This window comes from Artemia sp. Qi Xiang Cuo, chromosome 1 (genome assembly GCF_049724085.1).
Source record: "Artemia sp. Qi Xiang Cuo chromosome 1, ASM4972408v1, whole genome shotgun sequence".
Lineage (NCBI taxonomy): Eukaryota > Metazoa > Arthropoda > Branchiopoda > Anostraca > Artemiidae > Artemia > Artemia sp. Qi Xiang Cuo.
Genome location: NC_142794.1, coordinates 100,677,826 through 100,704,864, shown reverse-complemented (window position 1 = coordinate 100,704,864; position 27,039 = coordinate 100,677,826). Strand labels below are relative to the sequence as shown.

General features: G+C 36.0%; 2 protein-coding genes across 2 annotated transcripts in view; both read right to left on the bottom strand.

Moving 5' to 3' along the window:
* Window positions 1-27,039, bottom strand: part of LOC148957000 (PEX5-related protein-like) — a 282,607-nt gene that overhangs the window by 69,627 nt on the left and 185,941 nt on the right. The window lies entirely within an intron of this gene.
* The window catches only part of LOC148957001 (gamma-aminobutyric acid receptor subunit beta-3-like), a 94,871-nt gene continuing 80,944 nt past the window's right edge, over window positions 13,113-27,039 (bottom strand). The window contains exon 3 of the mRNA XM_089097213.1: window positions 13,113-14,273. Within this exon, the coding sequence (XP_088953339.1) occupies window positions 13,857-14,273 (417 nt within the window). The 3' untranslated portion in view covers window positions 13,113-13,856. The remainder of the gene's footprint in view (window positions 14,274-27,039) is intronic.

The following is a 27,039-nucleotide window of genomic DNA, read 5'->3' as shown; positions in this document are numbered from 1 at the left end:
GGCAGACTATAACAAAAAAAAAATTAAATTTTTACATATGAACTTAAAAAAAACTATTGTAACATCCTAGCCTGTTAAAAACGAGCTTTCTGCTTCCTAACCTTTGTCTTAGATTGAACAAATCCATATTAAAGTCTGTCCAGGATTTAGATATTATATTCTAATTTTAATATTCCATGCTCAAGGCTAGGCAGCATTTTCCAGCTTTTGACTCAAGCCAGAAGTATGTCCAAGACTAAGCTCCACAGCTAACCATATGCTTGAAACAAAGCACCTTCTAGGTGGTGATTAGCTTTCAACAACTGGGTATCTTACCCCAATAGATTCCTTATTTATTCTCCTTTTCAATATAATAGATGTTACCAAGAAAATTTACCCCACACCCTGTAGGGTCCAATATATAGCCCTAAGAGGGCCTAATACATCTTTCCCTTAATTCAATATAATTTCACATCATAGGTCTTTGTTAAAATTTTTTTTTTTTTTTTTTTTGTAGTCTTGAATCTATCTTTCATCAAGTGCAATATTTCATCACATATTATTTTAGATAATTTTAAAAAGTGGACAACAATGGAAGGAAACATGATAGTCTGATTAATAAAAAAAGTACTAAATGTTACACAGTAAGAACTTCAATGTTTTAGTTTCTTTTTAGTTCTTTGCATATCCTAGTTGTGCATCTGGGACCTTCAGGGGGCGAGGTGAGGTCCATTGTCAAAAAGCAACCATTGTACTTAACAATAGTATACAATAAGGAATCTGTAATTTTTCTACTAACTGATTATTGAGATTATGTATCCTGAATTGCACATATGATGAACTCTTAATTGTTTTCATAAAGCATTGGTAAATATAAAGAGTAGCCGCTCTCCAGGAGACATGCTAAAACAAAAGAGAGGCATTTTTAAATTGATAATTTTATGCTCTTTTGTTATGGTTAAAGTTTCATTTTGAGAGTACCCCCTCCCCTTACTTCCTGATGGTCCCATATAAATTTTTAGACTGTTTAGACAATGAAATACACCACTACAAAAACAGAAATCTTACTTTATAATATGCAGCATATTCACATTAATCAGATTATTGTGTATTTCTCCACTAGAGTTAATATTTATCTCATTTAAAAAATGGTCTTTTTTATCCAATATTTAACACAATCACTCACGCTAAACTAGATAACTTCAAGACTACATAACATAACTGGTTTACTACGAAAAAAATATATTTTTATGGCTACATATGCAACTGTAAGGGGGGGGGGCAAAGTGTCATAAACACAACTTTAACCATAAAAAGAGCATAGAATTGGCCATCCAAAAATATCTTTCTTTTTCTTAAGCATTTCTCCTTCAGTAGTCACTACTCTGCATATTTACCAAGCCATTAAATCAATTTAAAGAAAAGCAGAAAATTCTGTGCATAGACACATATTCAATAAAGGGTATGTATTTGATGATTATGGAGGGAGAGGGTAAAGTGAAATTGCAGGGGAAATTAATGTTATATTTGAAATCAGTATAGGCCTAATATAACAATTCTAAGCAAATTTAGGATATATTTTCAGCTATCTAAATCCTTAGATTGCTCCTAGCTGCAATTTAAGGTAAGCTATCTGAATAATCAGAAAATCAAAAAATCTACCAAGGAATCTAGGCATAGTGTTGCTATTTTAATGTTGTTCAGATCTTTCCTTTAGAAAAATGGTAATCCTAAATGGTTTAAAAATGCAGAATATTGGCTCTCCATAAGGGAACATGATAAAACAAAAAGTAGAGGCATATTTAGATTGCCAATTTTATGCTCTTCTTTGTCTTTGAAGTTGCACTCGTAACAATTCAATGTCTTCTGATGGCCTCATGTTTAGCCCTAAGATATATAATCAAACCAAAAAAATAATAAGAGAATGATAATTCTTACTTTATAATATGCAGCATATTTACTTTAATCACATTCCCATATTTCATTTTATTATTATTCAAATGAAAAAATTCTAGCTCAGGGGCTTCTTGCCTTGGAAAGTAGTTGAGTTATATGAACAAAACTTTCTGGGATGAATCCAGGGTGAAAAGTGTACCTTGGCGAGATATTTCCTTAATTACCTTAACTTGAATGAATCCAGGGTAAGAAGTGTACCTTGGCAAGATATTTCCAAGCTACTATGTTTTTTAATTTGTTATTTCTAGGAGTATGAAGATTAGATACTTGACAGGTATGAATCTAAATTTGGAGAAAAAACATCTTACCTTAACTTATGGTCTGCAATTTCTTTTTCATTGGTTTTAACACTCACAAAAATATATCCTGTAATTTGTGTAGAATTTTAGGCAAACCCAGAGAATAACAGTTCTCTACCTAGCAAAGTAATCAACAAAAAGAAATGCATTTTTAGATTGCTAAATTTCATGGTTTTGTCTGTTTTTAATAATTTAACAGCCTCTACATAGCCCTAGGTATACATAAAACAAAATGGTACCATCATATTCCCTATTTTATGCTCTTTTTCAACATAATAATCATTACCCTGACAATACTCCCCCCCCTGATAGATACACATGTATAGATTTAATGTATTTCTTATTCTTTCTATTGATTGATCTGTTTTAAAATTGGTTAATCTGTGTAGATTTGAGATATGTAGTTTAGTCTGAGTGATTGTTGTGCATAGCCTACTGGGAGAAATATACTATTTTAAATGAGTTCAAGGTAAAATTCTAGACAAGCTACTTTTAGCTATCTTGGAAAGTGGTTAGATTAGGAAAATGAATCTTTCAGGGATGAGTCTAGAGACTAAAATACATCTTCTTCTTCTTCTAATTCACAGTAGACGGGCTTCATTCAGTTGGTACTATTTAGCCCTCTTCTTTTTGCTTCACTCTGTGGGCTACAGAGCTACTGTAGGGAAGTACCTATCCAGGGAAGTACCTATCTCTACTTCTTCTTCTTCTAGAGTGCACTAACCATTGGTGGATATTCAAAATCTTTGTTTATAAAAGTTAAACCTTGCTAAATATATCTCCTGCTTAATTGAAGTACAAGAAAAGTATTTGCATCTTCACAACTTAGCTTAGGCTAATTTATTTACTTTTGGCTATGTTGGAAAGGAGTTAGGTTAGGAAAATGAAACCTTCAGGGATGGGTCTACAGGCTAAAGTATGTCCTGGGAAGGTATTTTGAAGTACCTAACTCTACTCCTTCTTTCTCTAGTGGGTCCTGAAATTTGCCTACTTGACAGGTCTATAGGCCTACCTATTGAAATTTTGGCCAAACAACATTTACTTTAAGTTTCAGTTACCTGTTCCTTTTTCTTTGGCTTTAGTTCTGACAATGCAATTTGGTAAAGTTCTATGAAATCATATTATTGAGTTAGGACTAAAGTGAATACACCATTTGATGCCAATTTTTATGCTGATTACAAATATAATAAGCATTTCTATGGGAAATGAATTTCAGCCCCCCCCCCCCTATTTAGGCTACACCTAACCCGGAATTGGCATATATAGAGGGGGGGGGGCTGAAATTCATTTCCGATACAAATGGTTATTATATTCATAATCAGCATAAAAAAAGGCATTGAATGGTGTATTCACTTTTGTACTAACTCAATAATGTGATTTTGTAGAACTTTAACTGCAATTCTTGTTATTTGAGTAGAATTAAAGCCATATCAGGTTTTTTTTTCAAAATTTAGGAAATGTATTTGCATATCTTTAAAACCTTTAAATTTGGACTGAGCAAAGCTGTGAAGCTGAAAATGATTTTGTTGCACTTAATTTAAGCAGAAGATCTATTTTGCAAGGTTTCACTTTTATAACACACAGATTTTCAAAGATCATCAAAGGTCAGGACCCTCTAGAGAGAGAATGAGTGGAAGTAAGTACTACAAAATAATTTCCCAGGACATAGACCCTACTTTAGACTGTAGACCCATCTGTGAAAGTTTTATTTTCCTAACCCAACCCCTTTCCAGGATAGTCAAAAGTAGAATTTTACCAAAGGCTATTATTTTTACTAGCCTATAGGCCTAACTTGTGTTAGTTTTTACATAGCCTAGAGATATATAGGGGAATGGCTGGAGATTACTTGTAACAAAGCAATTCTAATCATAAGAACAGGATAAAATTAGCAATTTAGTAACGTTTTTGATACATTAGGCATAGCCTATGTCTCTTTCTAGAGAACCACTCTGCTACAGATTTAGCCTGGACTGTTACCAAATGAGCTAACATAAGCCAGTCACAATCGTAAATGAATCTTAAAATTTAGCAATAAAATACTGACAAATCAATTACTTTTTTCTTGCTGAATATTTAGGTCTCTTCCACAACCAGCTGTAAGTCAATTAACAATCTTCAAAAATTTGCTTCATATTTTACGCCTTAGTTAAAGTAAATGTTGCCGAATAGAAACAACAAGGAAATTTGTTCCTTATTTTTTACGTTTGATTAGAGATGTTAACTTCTGTAGACCAGACAAGAGGTATTATCATATTATCATTATCACATTATCATCATATATTATTATCAGGTATTATCACATTATCGTATTATTACATACCTCTTGTCTGTGCTGTAGACTAATGGTTTGTTTACACATTGCGGAAATTCATGCGGATTTAGCAATCCGTGCGGAAATTCCGTTCGTTTTTGTGCTAGAAAAAACCTCTAGCTTTCCGCAACGTTTTGGTCAAATCAGGACGGGATCTTGGCAAGATTTTTAAATGAATAAAATCATGAGTATGGATTATCAAAACTACATGTTCTTATAACTTTGATTATAGATAGCGTTCATGCCGGTCTTTTTAATATTTTTTTTTTTTAAAGTAGTGGTGAAGGGCGAATAGCAGTACAGTCAATACAAATTATTAAAAGCAGTGGCAAATATCAAAATGTTTTATTTTCAGCGAAAAACCGAAAAGACAAAATATGCACAGCACTGAAAAAAAAAATGAAATAACATAAAAAAAATTATATAAAAAATCCATTGATTTTAAATTGAAGTTATCAGGTTAGGTTACAAAAGATGCACAGAATTTTTTTTTAATGAGTTTTTTATGAGCACTGGCGAAAATACTGTTTTTTTAATGAGCAGTGGCGAAAATACAAGAAATGGACGGTTAATGGCATGATTTCGAACAGAATTCACAATTTCTATAATTTCAATTTACCACTACTTTTTCTTTAAACACATTTTTTGACAGACGTGCTAAACACGTGCTAAGTGCTATCTATGAAAAAACTTATTTGGCTGCAGTTTACAGCAGCAATTTCAAAAGACTTAAGTAGCTTGGTACTTTTCGCATGGGTTTTGGAAACATTTTCTTTTAAGCTGGAAAAAGAAGGATTTTTAGAGGAAAGACTTGATGATAAAGGTTCTCCCGTTGGATAATATAAGAACTAGGATCATTATACATATTTTAAAGTAAGAATTGTTTTCTTAACATGTCTCCTTATGATGCGTCACAAGGCTAAACAAATACCAAGAAAACTAAGAAAAACGGTGTCATTTGGCTCTCTATTGTTCAACAGCTCTCAGAAGCGGGTAAGAACAGAGGTCATGCTGCTGCAATAATTTGAAATCTTTGCCTTAAAACGCAGCCTTATTTTAGCCATAGTTCGAAAAGATACGGACGGATTTCCGCATGGATTTCCGCAATGTGTAAACGAACCATAAAGAGGATTAGGCAATCTTTTCCTAGTTTAGTAAGTTGCTTTTTAGTAACTTTTTCTTGTTTTAAGGAATAACAAGAACTGATAATTTGCCTGTTCAATCTAAGTAAGGAACAGTGAAGAATTGGTACTGTAGCCAATTCTTCTTATTCCTTAAATTGGCTGAACTGGAAAGGAATCATCCCTTAAATAAAAATGAAAATTTGCCATTTTCTTTTTATTTAACATCCTTCCTTAATGAAATGTAGAAAAACTAGGAATCAATTGAAATGCAGCTTCCTTGATAAAACAGCCCTTTAGTAGGTTAGCTTCCGTGCTGCCAAGTTTTAAACCAAAAGTAAGCCAGAGCCTATGAAAAACAAGCCAAAATATGACAGGTCTTTTGAAAAACAAGCTAAAAATAAGCAACACAATGTTTTTAACCAAAATGCAGCTCAACCTTTAGTTTTCTCAAGCCGTGCATACATTTGGTGCTTTCTGGAAAGATGGGGCAGAAATTTTAGATGCATGTAGCAGTCTACACTAGTAAAAATTGCAACAAATTGAAAAAAATCAAAATATAGATGTGTAATATACTTATGACGGCTTTGGGCCTAAATCAAGTTTCAAATTATTAATTGTTGCTAATGCAATATTCTATGGCTGTTCTGTTGAAATTTAAAAGGAATATAAAAGCAGAACTGTAAGCATTGTTTTGCAAATGAATTCTGAAAATTGCAAAAAGAGATACAGAAAAGCCTTTATACTAAAATTATTTGAGTTCTTCCCCAGTCTCATGACTGGTGGAATAATCTTGTTCAAGGAATTAGTGAATCCGAGTTTAAGGATTTTTTTAGGATGGGTGTAACAGAGTTTCGATGAGTGTTATCCTTCCAAACTTCAAATGATAAGAAATTTTCTACATTCAACCATTTCTGGGAGTTTTGGCAAGCTTCTTTATCTTTTTTGCAAGTACCATGGCTTTATTTTTTAATTTATTACTTGATTAGCCTCCTATAAAACGGAACAACCCGTCTTCACTTCTGATTTTGGCATGCCAGCCTTTTTTGGTGTCTGTTTGTGCCGTACCCAGACACGGAAAAATGGAACGACGGTTGCAGTCTACTCACTCCATTTTTCCAGTTTTTCATTCCAGTTTTCTAGAAAACACCGAATGTAGACGCGGATTTACTTACCTTTGGTTCGCCTCGTTGCATTTTCACGTATAAATAACCCTTTTTGAGCTATCTGCCAAATCTCTTCCGTTTTTTGCTGTAGGTTTATGCGTAAAAGTTGTTGAACGGCTTTGAAGCAATTTTTAATGGCTTTTGGAACGTGATTTAGCCTATTTCTTTTAACTTGTTGTTTAAATATCATAAAGTGTGTGGGACCACACTATAAGTAGGAGCCACTCGGCTCATTACTAGTCGAAATTCTAAAACCATAATTTTGATAACAATAGACACATCAAAAGGATTGATGCTGTTCCAAATATAATACGGTGATTAAGTTTCATATAACCATTCAAAGCTACGAGCCTGAATTTTTTTACTATTTTTAAAAAGGAGGGGAAACATCTCCGAAAGGTTAAGCGATTTGGTTCAGCGTAATTCAAAGGCCTATAAGTTACACAATTTGTCCATTGTCCACATATAGTATTTGTTATTGGGAAGTATATGGAGTACTTGTGGGGATATATTTTCTGCGGGAGGGGAAGGAGTCACTCCGGACGAGTTTTTTGTGGGGAGGAGAGTATTCATTAGGAATTTTTAGGGGAAATTGAACACAGGGATAGTGAAAGATATTTCATGGTATTATTTGGAAAATGGTCAGAAATTAAATAAGAAAACAAGTTTTTTCAACAGAAAGTAAGGAGTAAGATTAAAACTTAAAATAAGCAGAAATTATTCCATATATGAGGTGGGCTGCCCCGTCCTCAGCTCTCGCTCTCAATACTAACCTTTGACTTTTGGCGCAATTCTTTAAGAAGAATCCTCAAAGATGAAGGCCGTAGAGCTTCAATGAGCTGTATTAAAAAAAAAGTCTAAGGCCCTAACGTAAAGCGCAAGGGTTTAGAATGGGGCAGGCATCATCCTATAATAGGAAAAAAATTGGAAAAAAATTCCTTTTTTCTTAAGGTTTTAATGTTGCTCTTTACTTTTTGTTAAAAAACTTTGTTTTTTATTTAGTTCTCAAACTAGTTTTTACGCTTCAATGGCTTCAGTGAACCATTTCTGTGTAAATATTTATGCGATTTTCCTGCATCCGTTTTACTACTACTACTACTAACGACTCATCACAGCACCAATCCGCCTGAGGCCAACACAGCTACTCACGCTCCTCCTCCATCCCAATCCATTCAAAGCCTCCCTTTTTACAAACTCCCAGGAAGTTCCCATTTCCTTTAAATCTTTCTTTATGACGCCTTCCCACCCCAGACGAGGATGACCTGTTTTCCGTTTAGCCCTAGACGGTTGGTCGAAAAGAACTGTCTTCGGCAATCTTTCATCCTTCATCTGCACAACGTGCCCTAGCCATCCCAACCTTTCTTTCATTATAGCCCTAGAGAGTGGTATTGAACATAATTTTTCGCACAGCCTATTGTTTGAAATACGGTTAGTCAGTCGGGGACCCAGAACAATCCCTTAGCAATTTCTCTGGAAACCATCAAGCAAATCTTCATCCACTTTTCGAAGCGCCCATACTTCAGAGCCATATTTGACTACTGTCATCACTGTAGCCTCTAATATTCTAATCTTGGTTTGCAGACCTATCTTCCTATTCTTCCAAACTTTTTTTAATTGTGGAAAAACACCCTGAGCCTTGGAATCATATCAGTATGAACTTTACTATGTATTGACGTTATGAATTGGTTTGACAAAACTGTCCCTTGCCTAATTGTGTTCTCACATGGTGATTTTCATGGTGATCTCACATGGTGATGGTAAGACGATTTATTTTGAGGTTAGTAAATATTACATATGCACATCATACTCAAGACACTGAAAAAATATAACTTTGTATGATAATAAACTTATATAAATCTGTCTTCGACTTATGGTTATCATTAGTATAGACCGAAAGCATTTAAAATCTCACATATTTACTCTTCTTTGCCGTCAGGATTGAGTGAACCAGCTTTGGTATTATGACGTCCAATGTCAGAAACTTATTCAGTTGAATACTGTTGAACAAAACCATTTTGGCCGATGATAAAAATGACGAACAGCATTGGCCACTGACTCACATCCACCATCAAAAGATCGAAATTGCATCTAGGATTGGTAAAAATTCTATTCCAAAGTGTTGACTCGATGCAGCTGATCATAGAAAAAACACATGCATTGCTAATAGGCAAACTAAGCAACAACAACACCCACTTTGCCATATTTGACCATTCCCAATATGATTACCAATATGATTTGATTTCTGAATATGATCACTAAACTGAAGTATTTGGACCCAGATCTGAGAAGAGTCCTTTGGAAGCCCTCCACCCAAATCTTTATCTGTTTCCACCCCAGGTAGGCGTATCCACTGGTTTCACTATTCCCAAACTCGGTCATTAGAACAGTACTAACAGGTAGCTCAGTAAATTTGGGTCTGGTCTGAGATAAACCCATTTTTGGAAAGAGGATTCTCAGCTTCAGTAGAAACTCAGTGGCAAGAGGCAGCCATTTCAAGACCGACCTCACAGCAATTTTGAGACAGAAAATCTTCATTTCCTCCTTTGCCTTGATTGGGAGGTCTATTTAACTATCGACTCTAATCAATTATCTAGGGCGAACCTTCTAAAAATCCTATTTCTAAAAGAATGATAAGAACGAAATTTTGGGTCCTTTAGAACTTGTTAGTATAGTTACAATTGGCTAGAACTTGATTTTTAAACTTCTGACAAGAAAAATTGTCGAGTCCCGTGTCATCCTACTAATTCTAGTTTTCCTGTAGCATCTTTAAAAGTATACTGCTCTGTGAAATTGAAGGAATAAAAAACTGGTCCCTGGAAAGCAATTCAGGCATGATGCATTCTATGAGCTATTACATTTCACTTTAAAAGAGATGAGCGAACAATAAAAAGGATTACTAGAGCAAATATTATTTGAAAACAATGAAATGCAAGAAGACCATTTTACTTAGAAATACTCCTGTTTTTCTTTTCAAGCACAGGATATTTAAAACGCAAATGGAATATACACACATTATATTGCAATTAAGTTTAAAATTCCCCTCAACATATCCGTAACAAGCTTAGGTCGCGAACAAGTGACCTAAGCCCAATAGGTCCGCCCGCCTAGGGTCTCTGGCGAGTGACCCTCTGGGGGGAGGGTATTTATCACTATGGTATTTTTTTTATGGGGGGGGATTTTCAGAGGGAATATTTTCTTGGGGGTATTTTCCGGGGGGGGGGCATTTTCCACGGGGTGGGAGAGGGGAGGTGTAAACAGCTAGACCCAAGATGGCTATATATGGTCATTATCTATCTAGTTCTATCGATCACATCTTCTATTTTTTCCATTAAAAATAACCCGAATGTACTATTTTTTCTTTGAAATTATGATTGTTATCATTATAGACCGGGTTCTAATTATTATGATGGTAATAACCTTTATTTGAAATGTGTTTAAAATTATTATTTACATTGATTTTAAAGTGGCCATTAATATGTATAGTTAAAATGACATTTAATATTAAAATAAAAGTAGTATCCACACTGTTTGTTTTTATAGCGATAAGATAACACTTCCTAGTTTTTTATTTTTTTTTTTTTTTTTGTTCAATATGAGGAAAAAGAATGGTATTACAGTAGACACTACCAATGGAAAGAACGATTATTTTATTGTTTAAAATAACATTTTGCAAAAAAAGATTAAAGAAATACCTGGTCCGCAAACACACTTCCTGCATTAAGGCTAAGTATAATTTCCTTTATATTAACATAAAATACAGTAAGTCTGATTCAAATTATATTTAAAAACCAGTTAGATTGCAATGTAAGAACTAAAATTATAAGAATGATAAAAAAAACCATAGATAAATGAAGAAAGAACGACATAAGCTATTGCTCAGCTTTCTGTAGCTACCCAGTGTGGAAATAGTATCTATGAAAAAAGAAAGAAAAAAATAAAATTGACAGAGTCAAACGAATTTTTTTTTCATATAGCTTACAAACCTAAGAGCTTTATGATAATTAAATAAATTTTTTTTTTTTTAACTGAAAGTAAAGAATGACGTTAAAACTTAAAACGAACAGAAATTATTCCGTATATGAAAGGGGCTGTCCCCTCTTCAACGCCTCGCTCTTTGCACTAAAGTCTTTTATTGTTTAAAAAAAGAGTTTTGAGAAAGTCAAACTTTAGTGTAAAGAGCAAGGTGTTGAGGAGGGAACAGTCCCTTTAATATGCGGAATAATTTCTGTTCGTTTTAAGTTTTAACGTTGCTCCTTACTTTCAGTTAAAAAAAACTTGTTTGTTTTATTTAATTTTTGAACGTTTTTGAATTAATGCAGTTTTGATTTTGGCTCACTGTACATAAATAATTAAAACCAAATTTGAATATTAATTTACTTTTATTTGGTTAAATGGCTTTCTCGAAACTTGTTTAATTTTATTTACGAACGTTTTTAGTAGTAATAAATATACGTAACTTACGAATTAACTGACGTAACGAACTTTTATATTCATATATTTTTAATACGTATATTAGAGGGCTCGCCCCCCAGTAAATACCTCGCTCTTTAAGCTAAAGTTCGAATTTTTTTCCAATTCCTTAAAAATGACCCCTTAATCACAAAGGTCGTTATTTAGAATAAATAGCTCTTATGAAAGTACTAAAAATCTTTGGCTAAAAGAGCGAGGTATTGACTAGGGGCTGAACCCAATCATGCACGTAATATTTTCTGTTCGTTTTAAGTTTTGATGTTACTCCTTATTTTCTGTTGGAAAACTTGTTTTTCTTTATATTTAATTTCTGATCTTTTTTTTTTAAATAATGCTGGGAAATCCGGCACCCCCATCAAAGCAATGTCCCTTCCCCCGTGAAAACCTCCTTCATGGAAAGATCTTCCCAAATATCCCCCGACCCACCCACCCCCCTACTACCAGAAAAAATCCCCCCTGAAACCGTCTGTATACTTCCTAATAACCAATACTAGGTGTTAACATTGGGTAAAGTTCATAACTTTCAGCCCTCCCCCCGGGGAATTCGGGGGATTAAGCCATCCTAAAGGACATGGTTTTCATATTTTCAAACATGCTGAACAAAATGGCTATCTCAAAATTTTGATCAGGTGACTTTGGGGAAAAAATGAGCGTGGGAGGGGGCCTAGTTGAACTCCATTTTTTGGTCACTTAAAAAGGGCATTAGAACTTTCATTTTCTGTTCCAATGAGTCCTCCCACGACATTCTAGGACCACTGGGTCAATACGATCACTCCTGGAAAAAACAAAAAACAAAAAAACAAATAAACACACATCCGTGATCTTTCTTCTGGCAAAAATACAAAATTCCATATTTTTGCAGATAGGAGCTTGAAACCTCTACAGTACGGTTCTATGATACGCTGAATATGATGGCGTGAATTTCATTTAGGTTCTATAAGTTTAACGGGGTCTTTCCCCCTTTTTTCGAAAATCAGCCAATTTTTCTCAGGCGCGTAACTTTTGATGGCTAGGACTAAACTTGATGAAAGTTATATATTTGAATTCAGAATTCAAATCTGATTTTGATGAATCTATTGGTATCAAAGACCCGTTTTCTAGAGTTTCGGTTACCATTGAGCCGGGTGACTCCTTACGTACAGTTCGTTACCACGAACTGTTTGACAAATAGTCATACATGTAGGGAAGTAGGGAAGTTTGAGTGTGTACCCCCCCCCCTAAAATCCAAATACCTGCTGTAATTTTGTTTCCTGCATATTATAGATTTTTTTTTCTTTTCTGAGCTTTTGGTCAGGACCCCAAATATTATAAATCAACAGATAATTTCCATTAAAATGCCTGGAGATGAATACAATGCTTATATACTCAACGTAGTGTAAGATTTTCAAATCAGTAAATCGGAAATCGTGTTTTTTCCCTATTGCGTAGATTTTTGTTTCTTCAAAATCATGATTTGCACTTCCTGGGCAAATGTATTTTTTCACAGGTAATATCAGCAGCAAAAGAGTATTTGTTCTCTCGTCACATTTTTTTAATTTTTCGATATAAATAACAGATGGGAGTCGAAACTCATTTATGCAAAGCTATTAAATTGCTTATTCCTAAATTTATAACCTTTTTATCGACTTAAAAAAAAAAACACTAGTAAATCTTACTAACACGAAGGTCCAAAATCACAAGCAAAGGAGTTAGAAAATAATTTAATATACAACAATTTTAGCAGTCTTGTACAACAGATTAGTGTATTTCCTAAAAATCATGATTTATACCACCCTTGCCGGTAAACTGTATTTTTCCCCAATTGAAATCAGCTGCAAAATTTGCTTGACTATCTGTTCTGTTGATATATCTTTTATTTTTTCGATAGGTACAAGATGAATCTCAAAATAGTTATTTTATGGTTAATGGTTATAATATAGTCAGTTTATAATTAGTTAGTTTATAGTTGTTTCATAGGTAGTTTCAAAACGAATAAAATCTTTGTCGACGTCTTCTAAAAACGTCTAAATCTTACTAACCAGAAGGTTCAAAAATCATTAGCAAAGGAATTATAAAACAATTTAATATACAACAGCTTTAGTACAGTCTATAAAGTATGACAATCGCTTGATAGAATACACGTTTCATTTAATTCAGTATTGAATAGAGGGCTTCCGTATCAAAGCTACGTGAGAGAGAGAATTCAAAATTTACCCAGGTCTCTTTCAAAATGTGAAAAATTATAAATGACAAGAAGAAGTCTTAAAACAATCCTTACCATAAGAAAAGACACTAAATTCATAATAAGCTGAATGTAGCTATTTAAATTTTCATTCGTGCATTTTGGTAGTTATACACTGGTCTTCTGGCACTTATGTCAGAGTCTGCTGATTCTTGGAGAATGGGAGGGAGTTCGAAAATAGTTGAAGTAAACTGAAAAATTATAGGAAAAAAATTGGGTAGAAGATATTCAATAGAGAAGTAAAGACTAAAAGCCCCTCCCTCTGATTCCTGTATATGTACCTTCTAGAAAAGATTACATCCAATACCAACCCCTTTGAATATTGTCGAGAAACTACGCAGTTTGCAAGAATATGCACCAGTAAATGATATTTAAAATAAAGAAACTAACAGGAAATATCATCCTTGAAAATCTATCTATAGCTATCGCAGTGTCCCGTCTTTTCGCCTGCAAGGCTTGAGCAGCCAGCTGTGCTCCACTTGAAGAAAGGTGATGCTGGGAGCTGTTGTGATTTACAACTCTTTTTATGATTGTCAAACCAGTTTCAGCATGATATTGCTTCAGAGTTGGAGCTATTTGAGGTGGTGGTGGAGGAGGTGGGATGTTCGGTGGCTCTCCGATGCTAATAGTTGCTATTCTCGATTGTCCAACAGGCTGAACAACGGCATTTCTTGATAATAAAATTGGTTGTGGTATTTGGAAATTGTTCTGCAATTCTCTGGAGAATGTGCACTGCTGAGACCCTGACCTCTGAAAAAAATTCGTATATGACTTTAGGAAACTAACATATTTTTCATCAAACTTTTAAGACAGATTAATTTCATACAATTGTAGAGATTTCTAAGACAACGAAAAGATCGGGAAAGTTCCCCATTAGATGGCTGAATATTTTAGTAATAGGCGAGATCATGAAAAATTATGTTTACAATATAGGTAGCCATCGCCATAAAAATTTATCTTGTTAGACAATTTACTTATTAAGTTTTAAAGTTTCTGTCAAGCCAAAAAAAAGAAGCAGACAAAGCTGAAAAGTAAAGAATAAAAACTAACTTTGCCAATACTTAGCAAAATATTTAAAGCATCTATCGTCAAAATACCAAGAATTGGAAGAAACGAATTCTCGAAGAAGAACAAAGCATATCAAAATGTCAAAATACTAGCATAGAAAACCTTAAAAAAGTTTTTTAAAGTTTCGATCATTACTTTCGTTTTTGTTTTTTTTTAATCTTTCCTATAGTTTGCTCAATAAGTTCGTTGGGGCAATAATTACTGACTAACATATTTTAGACAATTGAACTAAGCTAACCTCCTAAAAAACATAAAGAAAATTAAAAAAAATTTCTAGTTTTTGTAGAAATTGAAGAATAATGATTTTTTAATTTTGGAACAGGAGGTATAGAACTTTATCAATAGTTTCCCCGACTGTAATTATCTTTCCGCTTTTTCCTGTTTTTGGCTGATCCTAGGTTTTGTAACTCTAGAGCGTCCGTACTCGGCTTTTTCAACTGGAAGTAAGGAGCAACATTAAAATTTAAAACGAACAGAAGTTATTACGTATATGTGGAGGTTCACCCTCTTGTCAATACCTCACTCTACGCTAAAGTTCGAATTTTGTTCCAATTCTTTAAGAACGACCCCTGAATCCCAAAGACCGTTTAATTAGAATAAATAGCTCTTTTGAAAGTACTAAAAGTACTTTAGCGTAAAGAGCGAGGCATTGACGAGGGGGTGAACCCCCTCATTTACTTAAAAATTTCTGTTCGTTTTAATTTTTAATGTTGCTTCATACTTTCAGTGAAAAAAAACTCGTTTTGTTTTATTTAATTTCTGATTTTTTTTATATAATGTTGGGAATTCTCTTCCCCATGAAAAATTCCTCCATAGAAATATACTCCCACGCACCCCCCTACCCCTAATCTGCGACCCCCTGGAGACCCCCCCCCCCCACAAGAAACAATCCCCCTGATAACATCTGTATACTTCCCAATAACCAATACTTTATCTAAACAATGAGCAAAGCTCATAACTTGCAGCCCTTCCCCTGGGGACTGTGGGTGATTAAGTCATCCTCAAAGACATAGTTATTAAATTTTTCGACTATGCTGAACAGAATGGCTATCTCAAAATTTTGATCAGGTGACTTTGGGGATAAATGAGCGTGAGAGGGGGCCTTGTTGCCGTTCAATTTTTTGGTCACTTAAAAATGGCTCTAGAACTTTTAATAACAGTTCGAACGAGCCCTCTGGCGATATTTTAGGACCACTGGGCTAATAAGATCACCCCTAAAAAAAACAACAAAAAAACAAATAAACACGCATCCGTGAGCTTTCTTCTGGTAAAAAAAGACAAAATTCCACATTTTCGCAGATAGGAGCTCCAAACCTCTACAGTAGGATTCTCTGATACACTGGATCTTATGGTGTGATTTTCATTAAGATTCTAAGACTTTTAGGGTTTTTTTCCCTTTTTTCGAAAATAATCTAAATTTTCCCAGGCTCGTAGCTTTTGTTGGGTATGACTAACCTCAATGAAACTTATATATTGAAAATCAACATTAAAATCCAGTTCTTTCGATGTATCTATTGATAGATATATCCGATTTTTATAGTTTCGGTTCCTATTGATTCGGGTCGCCCCTTACTCACAGTTCATTACCAAGAACTGTCTGAAAAAAAATGAAGCCTGTTTTTAACGCTGTAAGTACTGGGTCGTATTTACGAATTATAGAAAACTCCTTGAAGCTATAAGATATTTGAGTTGAATCCTTGCGTTGGTTTTCAAGAGAAAAAGAAGAAATATTTTGCTTCTATTTTTCTGCATTAGTGTTCCTTGACGAAGAAGAACCAGCATTAACTTCTTTTACAATAAACTTATTTAGCACTCTTTTCCAATTATCTAATTTTTTCTCTTGCTAGTCCGGGCGCCACTAAAGCGTATCTCGCTTATTTCTGAGTTGAGGTGATCAGAAAAACACAGTCAGTTTGACAACAGTTTCCGACTATATCGACCACGCTGAATCTGAATATGGGTGGTGGCAAAGCTGGAGATCACGGCTTGACCTTGTAAAAGCAAAAAACACTCTTTTTAGGCCTATAAAACGTGTACAGACTGTTTATTTTTTTTTCTAAGGTTGTATCACTCCAATGTAGTGGCGTGACATCTCATTTTGTTCCTGACATAGTCTCCTCATAGAATATGTTCTATTTTTTCCCATATCTCGTATAGCCCAGGAGCTATAGGCTAATATTCATTTATTTTCCCCGAAAATCTAAAAATTCAAAGGTTCATTTTCCGCTAAACCACGTATCTTGGACCTTTCTATAATTTTTGTATATTTCATCCTTTTCCAGAATTTACTTTGAGTATTTAGCTTCACATTGCCGTAAAGTTCAAAGCTTCAACTGTTCGTTGAAGCCGTCTAAAGTTTTTTGAAAAAGTATACGTCAAAATGTATATGCAAAAATACATTTTTCCAAAATGATGATATGACACATCTTTTATGCTAGAATTTAACGCCAAATCTGAATATGAGCTTTACTCTTCCACCAAATTTCAACTTCATTTGCTGTAGGTTAATTGTTTTTCTACTTTACCTTGAGATCAAAGGTCCTCGGTACACATTTTGTAGGAAGAAGAATACGAAAATGATAAAATAAGCTTTCGTGAAAGAAACACTCTTGTGAACTCTGTTGCTGATTAAACTTAAGGGTGGTAGTCTGATTTAGAAGCTGTACTGTTAGTGGTTAGAGCTAAGAATAGGAACTGAACGACGTCTAATGCCTGCCTTATGTAACTGTGTAATGTCATGGATAGGTAATCTAAATAACTTTTAGATTGCTGGAAATGAGTGAACAGAAACTGAGTAGTAAGCTTCAAGATGAAAACTCAAGACCAGGGTGGAATTAAGAATGAGTTTTTACCTCAAACTGTTTGATAGACAGTTTGTGACATTTCTATGTAGACTTGGCCTATACTGTAATTAGGCTAAGTTAGATCAGACATTTTTTAGGGTATATTAGTCTTGATGTTGCTTAGACCACCTTAAACCAATCTACCACAAATCCGATATTTTGGATACCCTACCCCAAATGCTGGATATATCTAACATTTGGCGCAGCCTACCCTAGCCTACAGTTAGGGATATTACTTGTCTTATGTACTACCATCAACATAATGTACTACTTCAACCCTGCAGTAGTACACCATGGGATCTGTACCTCAGAATTTGAGTACTACACCCCACCATCAGTACTACATTAAACATGGTGTAGGTCCTATTATGCTATACCTGGAGTAGTACACTGTTGGTTAGACATAGGTCTCAAATTTTGAGATACAGATCCTGTGGTGTACTACTGCAGTGTTGAAGTAGTATATTATATTGATGGTTATACATAAAATAATTAATATCCCTGACTGCTAGACTATGCCTAATCTAGTCGATGCCTATCAACAACTTAAAATATTTATAATAAATTGTGTGCCAGTTGAGTGAGCATGGCCTGAAAGTGAACTGGGACACTAAAGTAAGCCTCCTGTACTTAGCTTAGTTAAACTGCAATTATATTCTGCTCAATTTGGTAAATATGAATAATACTGGCATGGTCAGCAATGAAAAAAAAGCAATATGAAATGATTTTTGTGTAAAGTTTGTAAAAAGTGGACTTTAAAGACAATTTCTGATGTTTTTCTTTCTAGGTCAACAATGGAAAAGCTGAAGGGAAAACATCTGCGCTTCATGCTTAGCCCCCAAAATAAAACAACGATAAATTTCTCTTTGTGCATTATTTGCCAGAACAAGACAAAGAATGAGAAATTGTATAAGCTTACAGACATACGTCGAGTTGTGAGTGTCCTTCAAGTCAGGTGCAAGTGTAATTTAGCTTACAGAGCATTAAAAAAACAATCTTATGAACCAGATTTTCATAAGAAGGAGCACAAGTGGCACAAAGCCTGTTGCAAAAAGTTCCTCCGTTGTAAGCACCACAATAAAAATGCTGATCAAGCATCAGCTACTGAGATAGAGAGTCAGATAGAGAGTGAAGTGATACCTATCACTCGTATCGGATATCTACCAGTCATACCAAGTGCTCCATCTAATCCAGCAGTTGTTGAAGAGGCAATAAACGTTATGCATCGTACAGCTCACGCACTGAAGTTACCTCATACTATAATAACGTGTGACCTAGCTATCTACGAGATCATTATCGCATTAAAAAAGAAACAGCCTGAAGCATTCAGTGACGTTATTCCAATGGATTGCATTTTTGTATGAGCTTCCTTGGTGTGATTGGGTACCTCATGAAAGGCTCGGGGCTTGAGGAAATCTTTAGTAAGGCTGGCATTTTACTCCCTGGAACTACAAAAAAAAAGCTATGACTGGAAAACCCTATTACAGGTGTATGCAGGCTCACATCATCGTAGTAGAGGCCTTGTACAGAGTATATTGGAATGCTCTTGAACAGTATTACATTGAATCAGACGAAGAAACAAGTACTTTTGATGAGCTGTCAGATTTGATGTCTGTGTTCATGAATTGCGGAGGCTCATTCGACAACCTAGACAAACACTTGGAATCTATGAAGCCTTTGATGAACCAGTTCAACAAGTCGCGTGACCAAAACCTTACAACGAAGCTGTGGATGGAGTATATGAATCTTGTGCTGATTCTTCTCCAGTTCTTGATGGCAGAGCGTGGGGGAGACTGGGAAGGTCATATTATGGGTGCAACCCTCATGTTGCCGTATGTGACAGCCGCAGGGAATTATAAGTATACTGCATGTCTACTCCAGTATTTGAGTGACATGAAAACCTTGCCACCTAGCTTGCATGATATCTTTGTCAAAGGACTATTCAACGTGAAGCGGAAAAATTGCAAGATGAATTGTGTTTCCCCAGATCATGCACTGGAATTCACACTCAATCTTGAATCAAAACAAAAGGGAGGAATAAAAGGAATCACACTGAGCTCAATGGGAGTTGCCAAGTGGACTACCACCATACCATTCTGTGCTGAGGTTTCCTCTGCCCTTTGTCGACCTACCGGAATTGAGAGCATGAGTGACTTTGACGGCGAAGGAAGCAAAAATGGAGCCTTTGAGAAGTGCCAAGAAAACCTTATCAGTAGTGTGGTCTCTGTTGTCGAAGACCATATTGATCCGTTTACATGTGATGAGGAATCATTGGTGAATATCATTTCAAATCAAGTCGCTGATAAGGCAGTGGCAAAGAGCCTCCTGGGTGCACGTGCTAGTGGTTTAAAAGCATTGGAAGCATACTTCGATGGAAAACCCAACCCCTTTTCCAAGGTTAAAGTAAAGACTATGGGTTGCGAAACAAAACAGGCCAAACGCTCGACAACCAAGACCGGTAGCAGCGTTCATGCTGAATTGGAAGCTGTTAAAAGGATTTTGGTTACTGTTGGCACTAGTCAAGAATCTACGCTTGAGATGCTAAGTAAGATCATGCCGCATGAACTTTTGCCCTACACCCCAGCAATATTTGAAGCAGGAGCTGGTGAACGTATTAAACTTCGATCGGGTACGAAGTCAAGTTTTCTCGAGTTCATTCGTACCTCTGCAAGTTTAGAAAGTTGGCCTAGTGAAGTACCGATTAACACGGTCACGAGAACTGGTGTGGTGGTAGATTTCATGCCGTTAATCCGGTCCCAAGTGCCAGACAAAACCGATACCGTTGAGGCATTTTTGAAACGAATCCTTGCAAGGCTATTAACTCGACTCCCAAAATCTACAACCGAGCTGCATATTGTAGCTGATCGGTATGACGGAGTGTTTGGCCTTGCAAACATGTCCGGGCATCCTATTGTTCTAAAAGACAGTAGTGGATGTCATGAGCAGAGAGGAAATACAGTGACGAAGAGTTTTATCGTTACGAAGAGCATGGTGCTAGAAAACTGGGATATCTTGCTTATGCAGTCAGAGAGTAAGGCAAGACTCATCGACTGTATTTTTGAATTGTGGAGCCATGTCTGTCTTTCTGAATTAAGATTTACAATTTACCTCTCTGGCGGATTCAGTGACAGAATGAAGGTCCTAAAACTGGTCCCATCCAAAACGACATTAGATCCGAACCCGGACTACGAAGCTATCTTGTGCAGCACACATGAAGAAGCCGACACGCGTGTGGCTCTCCATGTTGCCGAATGCTACAGAAATGGATGTTCCCAAGTAATTGTTGAAGCGAATGATACAGACATTGTGGTCATTCTATTACAGAACTATCACGAAATATTCCTCTGCAGGTGTGACCCGGGCTATGAACCCGAGCTCTACGTTCAGTTCCGTGACAAAGTCTTTCCGATCCTTACAATTGTGAACAGAACATCGTGGGCTGTTGTAGAGTCATTCAAGAAATTGCTGATCTTATACTGAAAGTGAGGAGTGATATCCGGAACTTCATTATGTACGAGCCCGAAAGCTTGCGTATCTGTATGAAACTGGCTGTATCGGTATACAGCAAAAAACATTCCGAATCTGATTCTCTCAATGACCTCCAAATTCATTTATTTCCCAGAAAAAAGAACTTGAATAGCTTGCCCCCAACAGACGGTTCTTTCGTATATCAAGTCAAGAGAGTTATACTTCAGTGGAGCATTATTCTTCAGGCTGTGATTCCTAAGCCCTATGTCTTCAACCCACTTGAGTTTGGCTGGACCCATCACGACATTTTAGGAGTTAGTCCAGTGACTTCAGCGCTGACCCCCTGGCCTCTAACTGTCAACAAGGCCTTGACCTTTTGTTACTGTAAAACTGTGTGCAGTAAAAAGTGCCCTTGTTTGGAGATAAAGCCATGCGACATTCTTTGCGCATGTGGTTTGCGATGTGGTGCAGACAGCGACGATTCAGACGAGGATTAGCGGGATTTTTTTCGTAAGTTGGGGGAAAACCGTTGGGATGCGCGGGAACTGTATTTTGACAGGCTTTACTTGTATTTTTACTCAATTAATTTCAACCCAAGTATTTTTATATAGATGTACAGTACTTCAAGAAAATCAGAGCTTATAGCAAATTAAATAGTATATAGCAACTAAAGTTGAAACATGATGACCAAGTCAACACTACCGTTAGACTCGGCGTCAAAATTTAGCATATAAACATGTCTCACCGTACCATTTAAAAAAAAATAGGCCTACAAATAAATAATTAGCCTATAACAAACGAACTTAATATTGCGTTGAAAATTAACGTTGATATTTGGAATCTACGCTAAATTCTAGCGTAGAATATTGTGTCGTATGACTATTTGGCAAAGATACATTTTCGCATACATTTTTGACTTATACTTAAAAAAAAATTCTGTGCAGCTTCAACAAACAGCTGGAGCTTGGAAATGTTCGGCAATGTGAAGCTCAATATCCAAGGTAAATTCTGGTAAAAGATGAAAAATCCTAAAAATATATTAAGTTACGAGATACGTGCTTTACCTTGAAATAAACATTTGAATTTTGAGATTTTCAGGGAAAATTATTAAATATTAGCCTATAGCTCCGGGACTATACAAGGTATCGGAATAAAACGAACCTTTTCTAAGAGACGACCATATTAGGAATAATATGAGATGCCATGCAACTAAATTGGAGTGGTACAACCTTAAAAAGAAAAAACAGTATGTACACATTTTATAGGCCAAAAAAGGGTGTTTTTTGGATTTTAGAAGGTCAAGCCATCACCTCCAGCTTTGCCACCACCCATATTCAGATTCAGCGTGGTCGATTTAGTCGGAAACTATTGTCAAACTGACTGTGTATTTTTGATCACCTAGTTGTCACATTATAGAGGTCTGGCGCCCAAGCTATGCTCTTTTCATTTTTTATTCTCAATATCTGTCCCTTTCCATCCTAATTCTTCAATTTGTGTATTCCCTATTGAACTTGTTAAAAACGTATTTTTAACTCATTTTTTGTATGGTCAGTGTTTTAACTTAGACCTTTTACACATACAACGAAATTTTTCTGTCCTTCACTCATTTGTTACAAATGCTTCTGAACTACAAAGGTCTTTACGCCAGCCCTATTTCAGTCAGGGTAAGGTATTTCCAGGTAAAAAAAAACTGGTTTACCACAAAACTACTAAAATTCTTTTTGATCTTAAGAGAGTTAGTACGGGTTCCATATAGTCAGGGTTGCCATCGATGACACTTTAGTGTCACTTTTGACACTTTTTTTTAAATGGCACTTTTTGGGACACTTGACACTATTAAGACACTTTTTTTGGCAAAAGTGGCACTTTTTTTGCTAAGTAGCACTATTTGACAAAAAAAGAATTTTTTCAGACAAAAAAAAACGGAAGGAAAACTGTCAATGTAGATATGCATCGATATCATTTTTCTGTCAGGTCAAACAGTTTTCTGTCAGATTCTTATCTTAACTCCACGCGTGGCAATTATTGGATGCAAGAATCTTTCTGTGCGGTGAAAAACGTAAACGTGTTTGTCCCTATCTGTGTGTGAGAATTTTTGATATTCTTATTCTTATTACTGATAAGCAAAGATCATCCAGTGATCTTCGTTACGAATACTACGAAATACTTGGCAATGAAGACGCCAGAGACAGACATTTAACTGCACTGTTGTGGAGAAGCCTTCAATTGTTTTCAGTTGTTTAGTTCAACTATTTTGAGTTGTTGCAATAATTTGTAGGCTCATAGATGATAAGTCAGTCAAGCTGTTTGCAATTCTTGAGTGGGTCCGAATTCAATTTTTATGTTTTATTAGTTGAGGGTTGACTACAATACAAAGAAAAAAAGAGCAAGAAAAGCTAAGAGTGTATTTTTGCACCACTATGTTAATAGCTGTTACTATGTTAACCAGTCACTTGGCCAGTGACTGCTTAACTTTAAGCGTCTTTTCATGGATTTCCGTGGCTGGAACTCTTGAAGCCCAGTGACTGAAAAGCTCACTGGTGACATCACACAAAGACTCAGCAACGCAAAAACATCCACTGAGCTCACGGGTGTCCCACAAGAATATCCAGTGACCTCTTCAGTGACTGGGCCAGCGACGCAAAAATGCACTCTAACATTTCCGTTCATATTTTTCATATTTTTTCTTTGAACTCTTGGCAATGGACAAATGAATATTCATACATAACTATCATACTGAAAACAAAATTGATACCAAAACTTTCATTATCTTAAATCCTATGCAATCTTTAGCAAAATCACAATATAATTTAACTTTTTTTTTTTTACTTAAATTTATGTTACATCATTACATTAATTGAATTTGGACACACTTCCTCATTTTAGTTATTTCATTCCCACTAATTTTTGATTGTAAATGTGCTTTCATGCTGATACTCTAAATGCTGGTTTTTTATTATAAAGATGCTTTCATATTGATACTTAAATTGCAAGTTGACTGTTCCTATGCCCTAGTCCCTAGAGATATCGCAAATAAAAAATTACTGGAAGGAGGAAGAGTTCTAGTGAAACATATTCTATTCAGATTGTGATAAATAGATTAGATGATATAGCTGTCTCATTGTTTTTCCACTAGTTTTTGCCAAATAGATTATTGTAAAGAGGTAGTGTCTAAACCACTATTAGTTGTGTTTATCATAGGGTCATCAATAGCTACGATCTATGTCCGTGGCATTCTCTTCAGCATTTTCGGAGAAAAGAAAAGTTTCAAGCACCTGAATACACCATCATAATCCAGATAGTCCATTTTATGGAAAAACTGGATGAAAAACTCTCAATGTAGACGAGTATTGCTGTCCCTTTTTTTCCATTTTCTCAACAACAAAAAATCGAAGGTTTTTCTTCTTTTATTTTTCCGGTCCTTTTTCACACTATGACAAAGACTGCTCAGAAAAAATAGAGAAGAAAGTACTCTGTGGGACGAGTTCCCATTTTATACAGTAAGCACCATTTGAGTTTTAGCGGGTTTTTAGGAGGGGGGCTGAAAAGTTGACAAGAATGGAAGTGTTGCGCAAAGCCGGAAATCAGCACCGACTAAGTAAAATCAAAATTTCTTTTTTATACTTGATAGATGGCATTAGATCTGGCGTTTCATGTTGGAGAATTTGAAGATGCGGGAAACCACGCGGGGGTGATTCCAAGCGGATTGGCCAATATTTTCAATTTAAAAAGCTTGTTGATATGAGTGCGAGCGACGCGAAGCGTCGCGAGCGGCAAATTTTTGGAAAATTACACTTTCTATACAAAATTGACACTGTTTTGCCAGCCAAAGTGGCACCAAGAAAACGGCTGATTGGCAACCCTGCATATAGTATTCATCGGTCATTCAGAGTGATAACATCTTTTAGTTTAAAATAGTTTCATGCAGTGCGCAATGACGGGGAGAAGTTAGCCACGCCCCCCAGCATAGCAGCGTCTCCGGATAAAGATTCATTTCTTTGACAACTGAGGAAGAGAGCGCTACAAAGCTGTATCCCGGGCTAATGCGGGACGCAACGAATAAACTCTACTGCCGGAGAATATTACTGGTAGAGAATAAGGTAGGCAATCTTAATTATCTTGAACAAGCAAGCAGAAATGGAAGGGAACCAGATTCAGCGACATCAACTTCCAGATGCATCAGATCCCGACACTATTTCTAAGTTTATGCGTGAAATAAATTTCAAACTGGATTTCATCCCACAGCTCTCAATCAGCTTATCCGGTATAGAGTCACAAAGGGATAGTTTTAGTATACAGCTAGATACAACAAAATCAGAAATTTCAAGCGATCTAGCGGAAATGAGGAACCAGCTCAGGGAGTCTACACTGAAAATTGACTCGTTGGATGCAGAAATAAAGCGTTATAACCTCATGTTTTACAATTACCGTGTGACTGGTCCGTCCCAGTCGAGTTTGAAGGATGAGCTATGTGAGTTTCTTAGCTGGTACCTCCCGCACCTGCAGCTTTCTCGGAAGGACATAAAGGATGCTTTCCGCCTGAGATCAGAACCTGTAATAGTTAAGTGGCATGACTTGGAAATCAGAAATGCGGTTCTCAGGAAAAGTTTGTATTGAAACAGAACGGTGTAGGGGTTGCTTCGGAATATACTACGTATCAACGTGAGGCTAGAAAATATTTAAAGCCAGTGCTGTCCCAAGCCCTTGTAAAAGGTCAAAATAAGCGGCTCAGAGAAGATAGGCTTGTCATTGAAGGTAAAACGTACACATACGACCATGAATGTCAAAAATTAAAAGAAATGACTGTAAGCCGCCCAATTAGGCCCCCTTATTCAGCGCAAAGTAACTCAGAGATCAGAGGCATAAATGCCGCTAATGTAAATGAAAGTAACCAGAACCAGAGTTCAGTGCAAAATTGCCCTTCAGATCAGTCGGAATTTTCTGGTAATGAAAGTGACACGAACACGATATTTGAAAGAAAAAGCATCTTGCCGAAAACAGTACGAAGAGGGAAAGGACGTAAGAGCAGCAAGAATAGCCCCGTCGACAATACTTAGAGTCGCGCCGCTAGAAATGTACGGAAAAGAAATGACAAGCCATCGACAAGCCATCGACAAGCCGGGTTAGTGGTGGCAATTGGCCACCAAGTTACAGACAAAACACACGCCCGTTCAGGCAGCTACAGGGAAATCAACCTTGGCAGTACAGAGGTATTAACAGGCCTAGGAGCGACGATTATTACCGGTTAGCTTTCCCCCCGAGTGATTATGGAGCCCAATAGGCAAGGCCATGCACAAACCCTGAAGTTTGTATCTTGGAATGTACAGGGTATAAAAAATAAGTTAAGTTCTGTGGAAAGTGAATTGTCAAATTTTGACTTTGTAGCATTAATAGAAACCTGTCATTGCCCTAGTGAAACTCCAAGTAAGAGGTTTCAATGCAGAAAGTGTATCGCGAGAGGTAGCTTTGAACAATCGTTATTTTGGAGGCCTGGTAGTGTTGATAAAAGATGAGTCTTTCAAAAGTTATACAAAGCTTAAAAGTAAATCAGAGAATGTTATTTGGATTAGATTAGAATGTTTAGATGGACTGTGTATTGTAATAGGATAGGTTTATATTATGCCTCAAAATAGCGCGTACCGAAATGAAGATACGTGGAATTTGTTGGTAAAAGAAATAGAAGAAAATAGAGCTAATTTTGAAAATGATAGATTTATATTAATGGGTAATTTTAATGCTTATACTTGTGATGAAGTTGAATTAAATGATGTGTTAATTCCAGGTATTCCGTCAGCAGTCCCAGCCGTCTACAGGATTCCCAGAGCCAGCAGGGATGAAAAAAGAAGAATAAATCAATGGGGAAGAAGGTTGCTGACACTATGCGCAGAATCGCGTTTGATGATTGGAAATGGAAGATTTGGAAAGGATAAAAATCGGGATGAGTTTAACTGCGTATCGAGGGCTAAAGCAAGTTTAATTGATTATGTTTTGGCGGATATTAGCTGGGATCTGAATGACCTTAATGTGGATGTGCTTAAGCTAGTAGAATAGGACCATCTACCGGTATTTTTAGAAATTAGATCAAGAAGTGCTCCCCATGGGAGGGATATTTCAAGGGAAAATCGTATTTATAATGA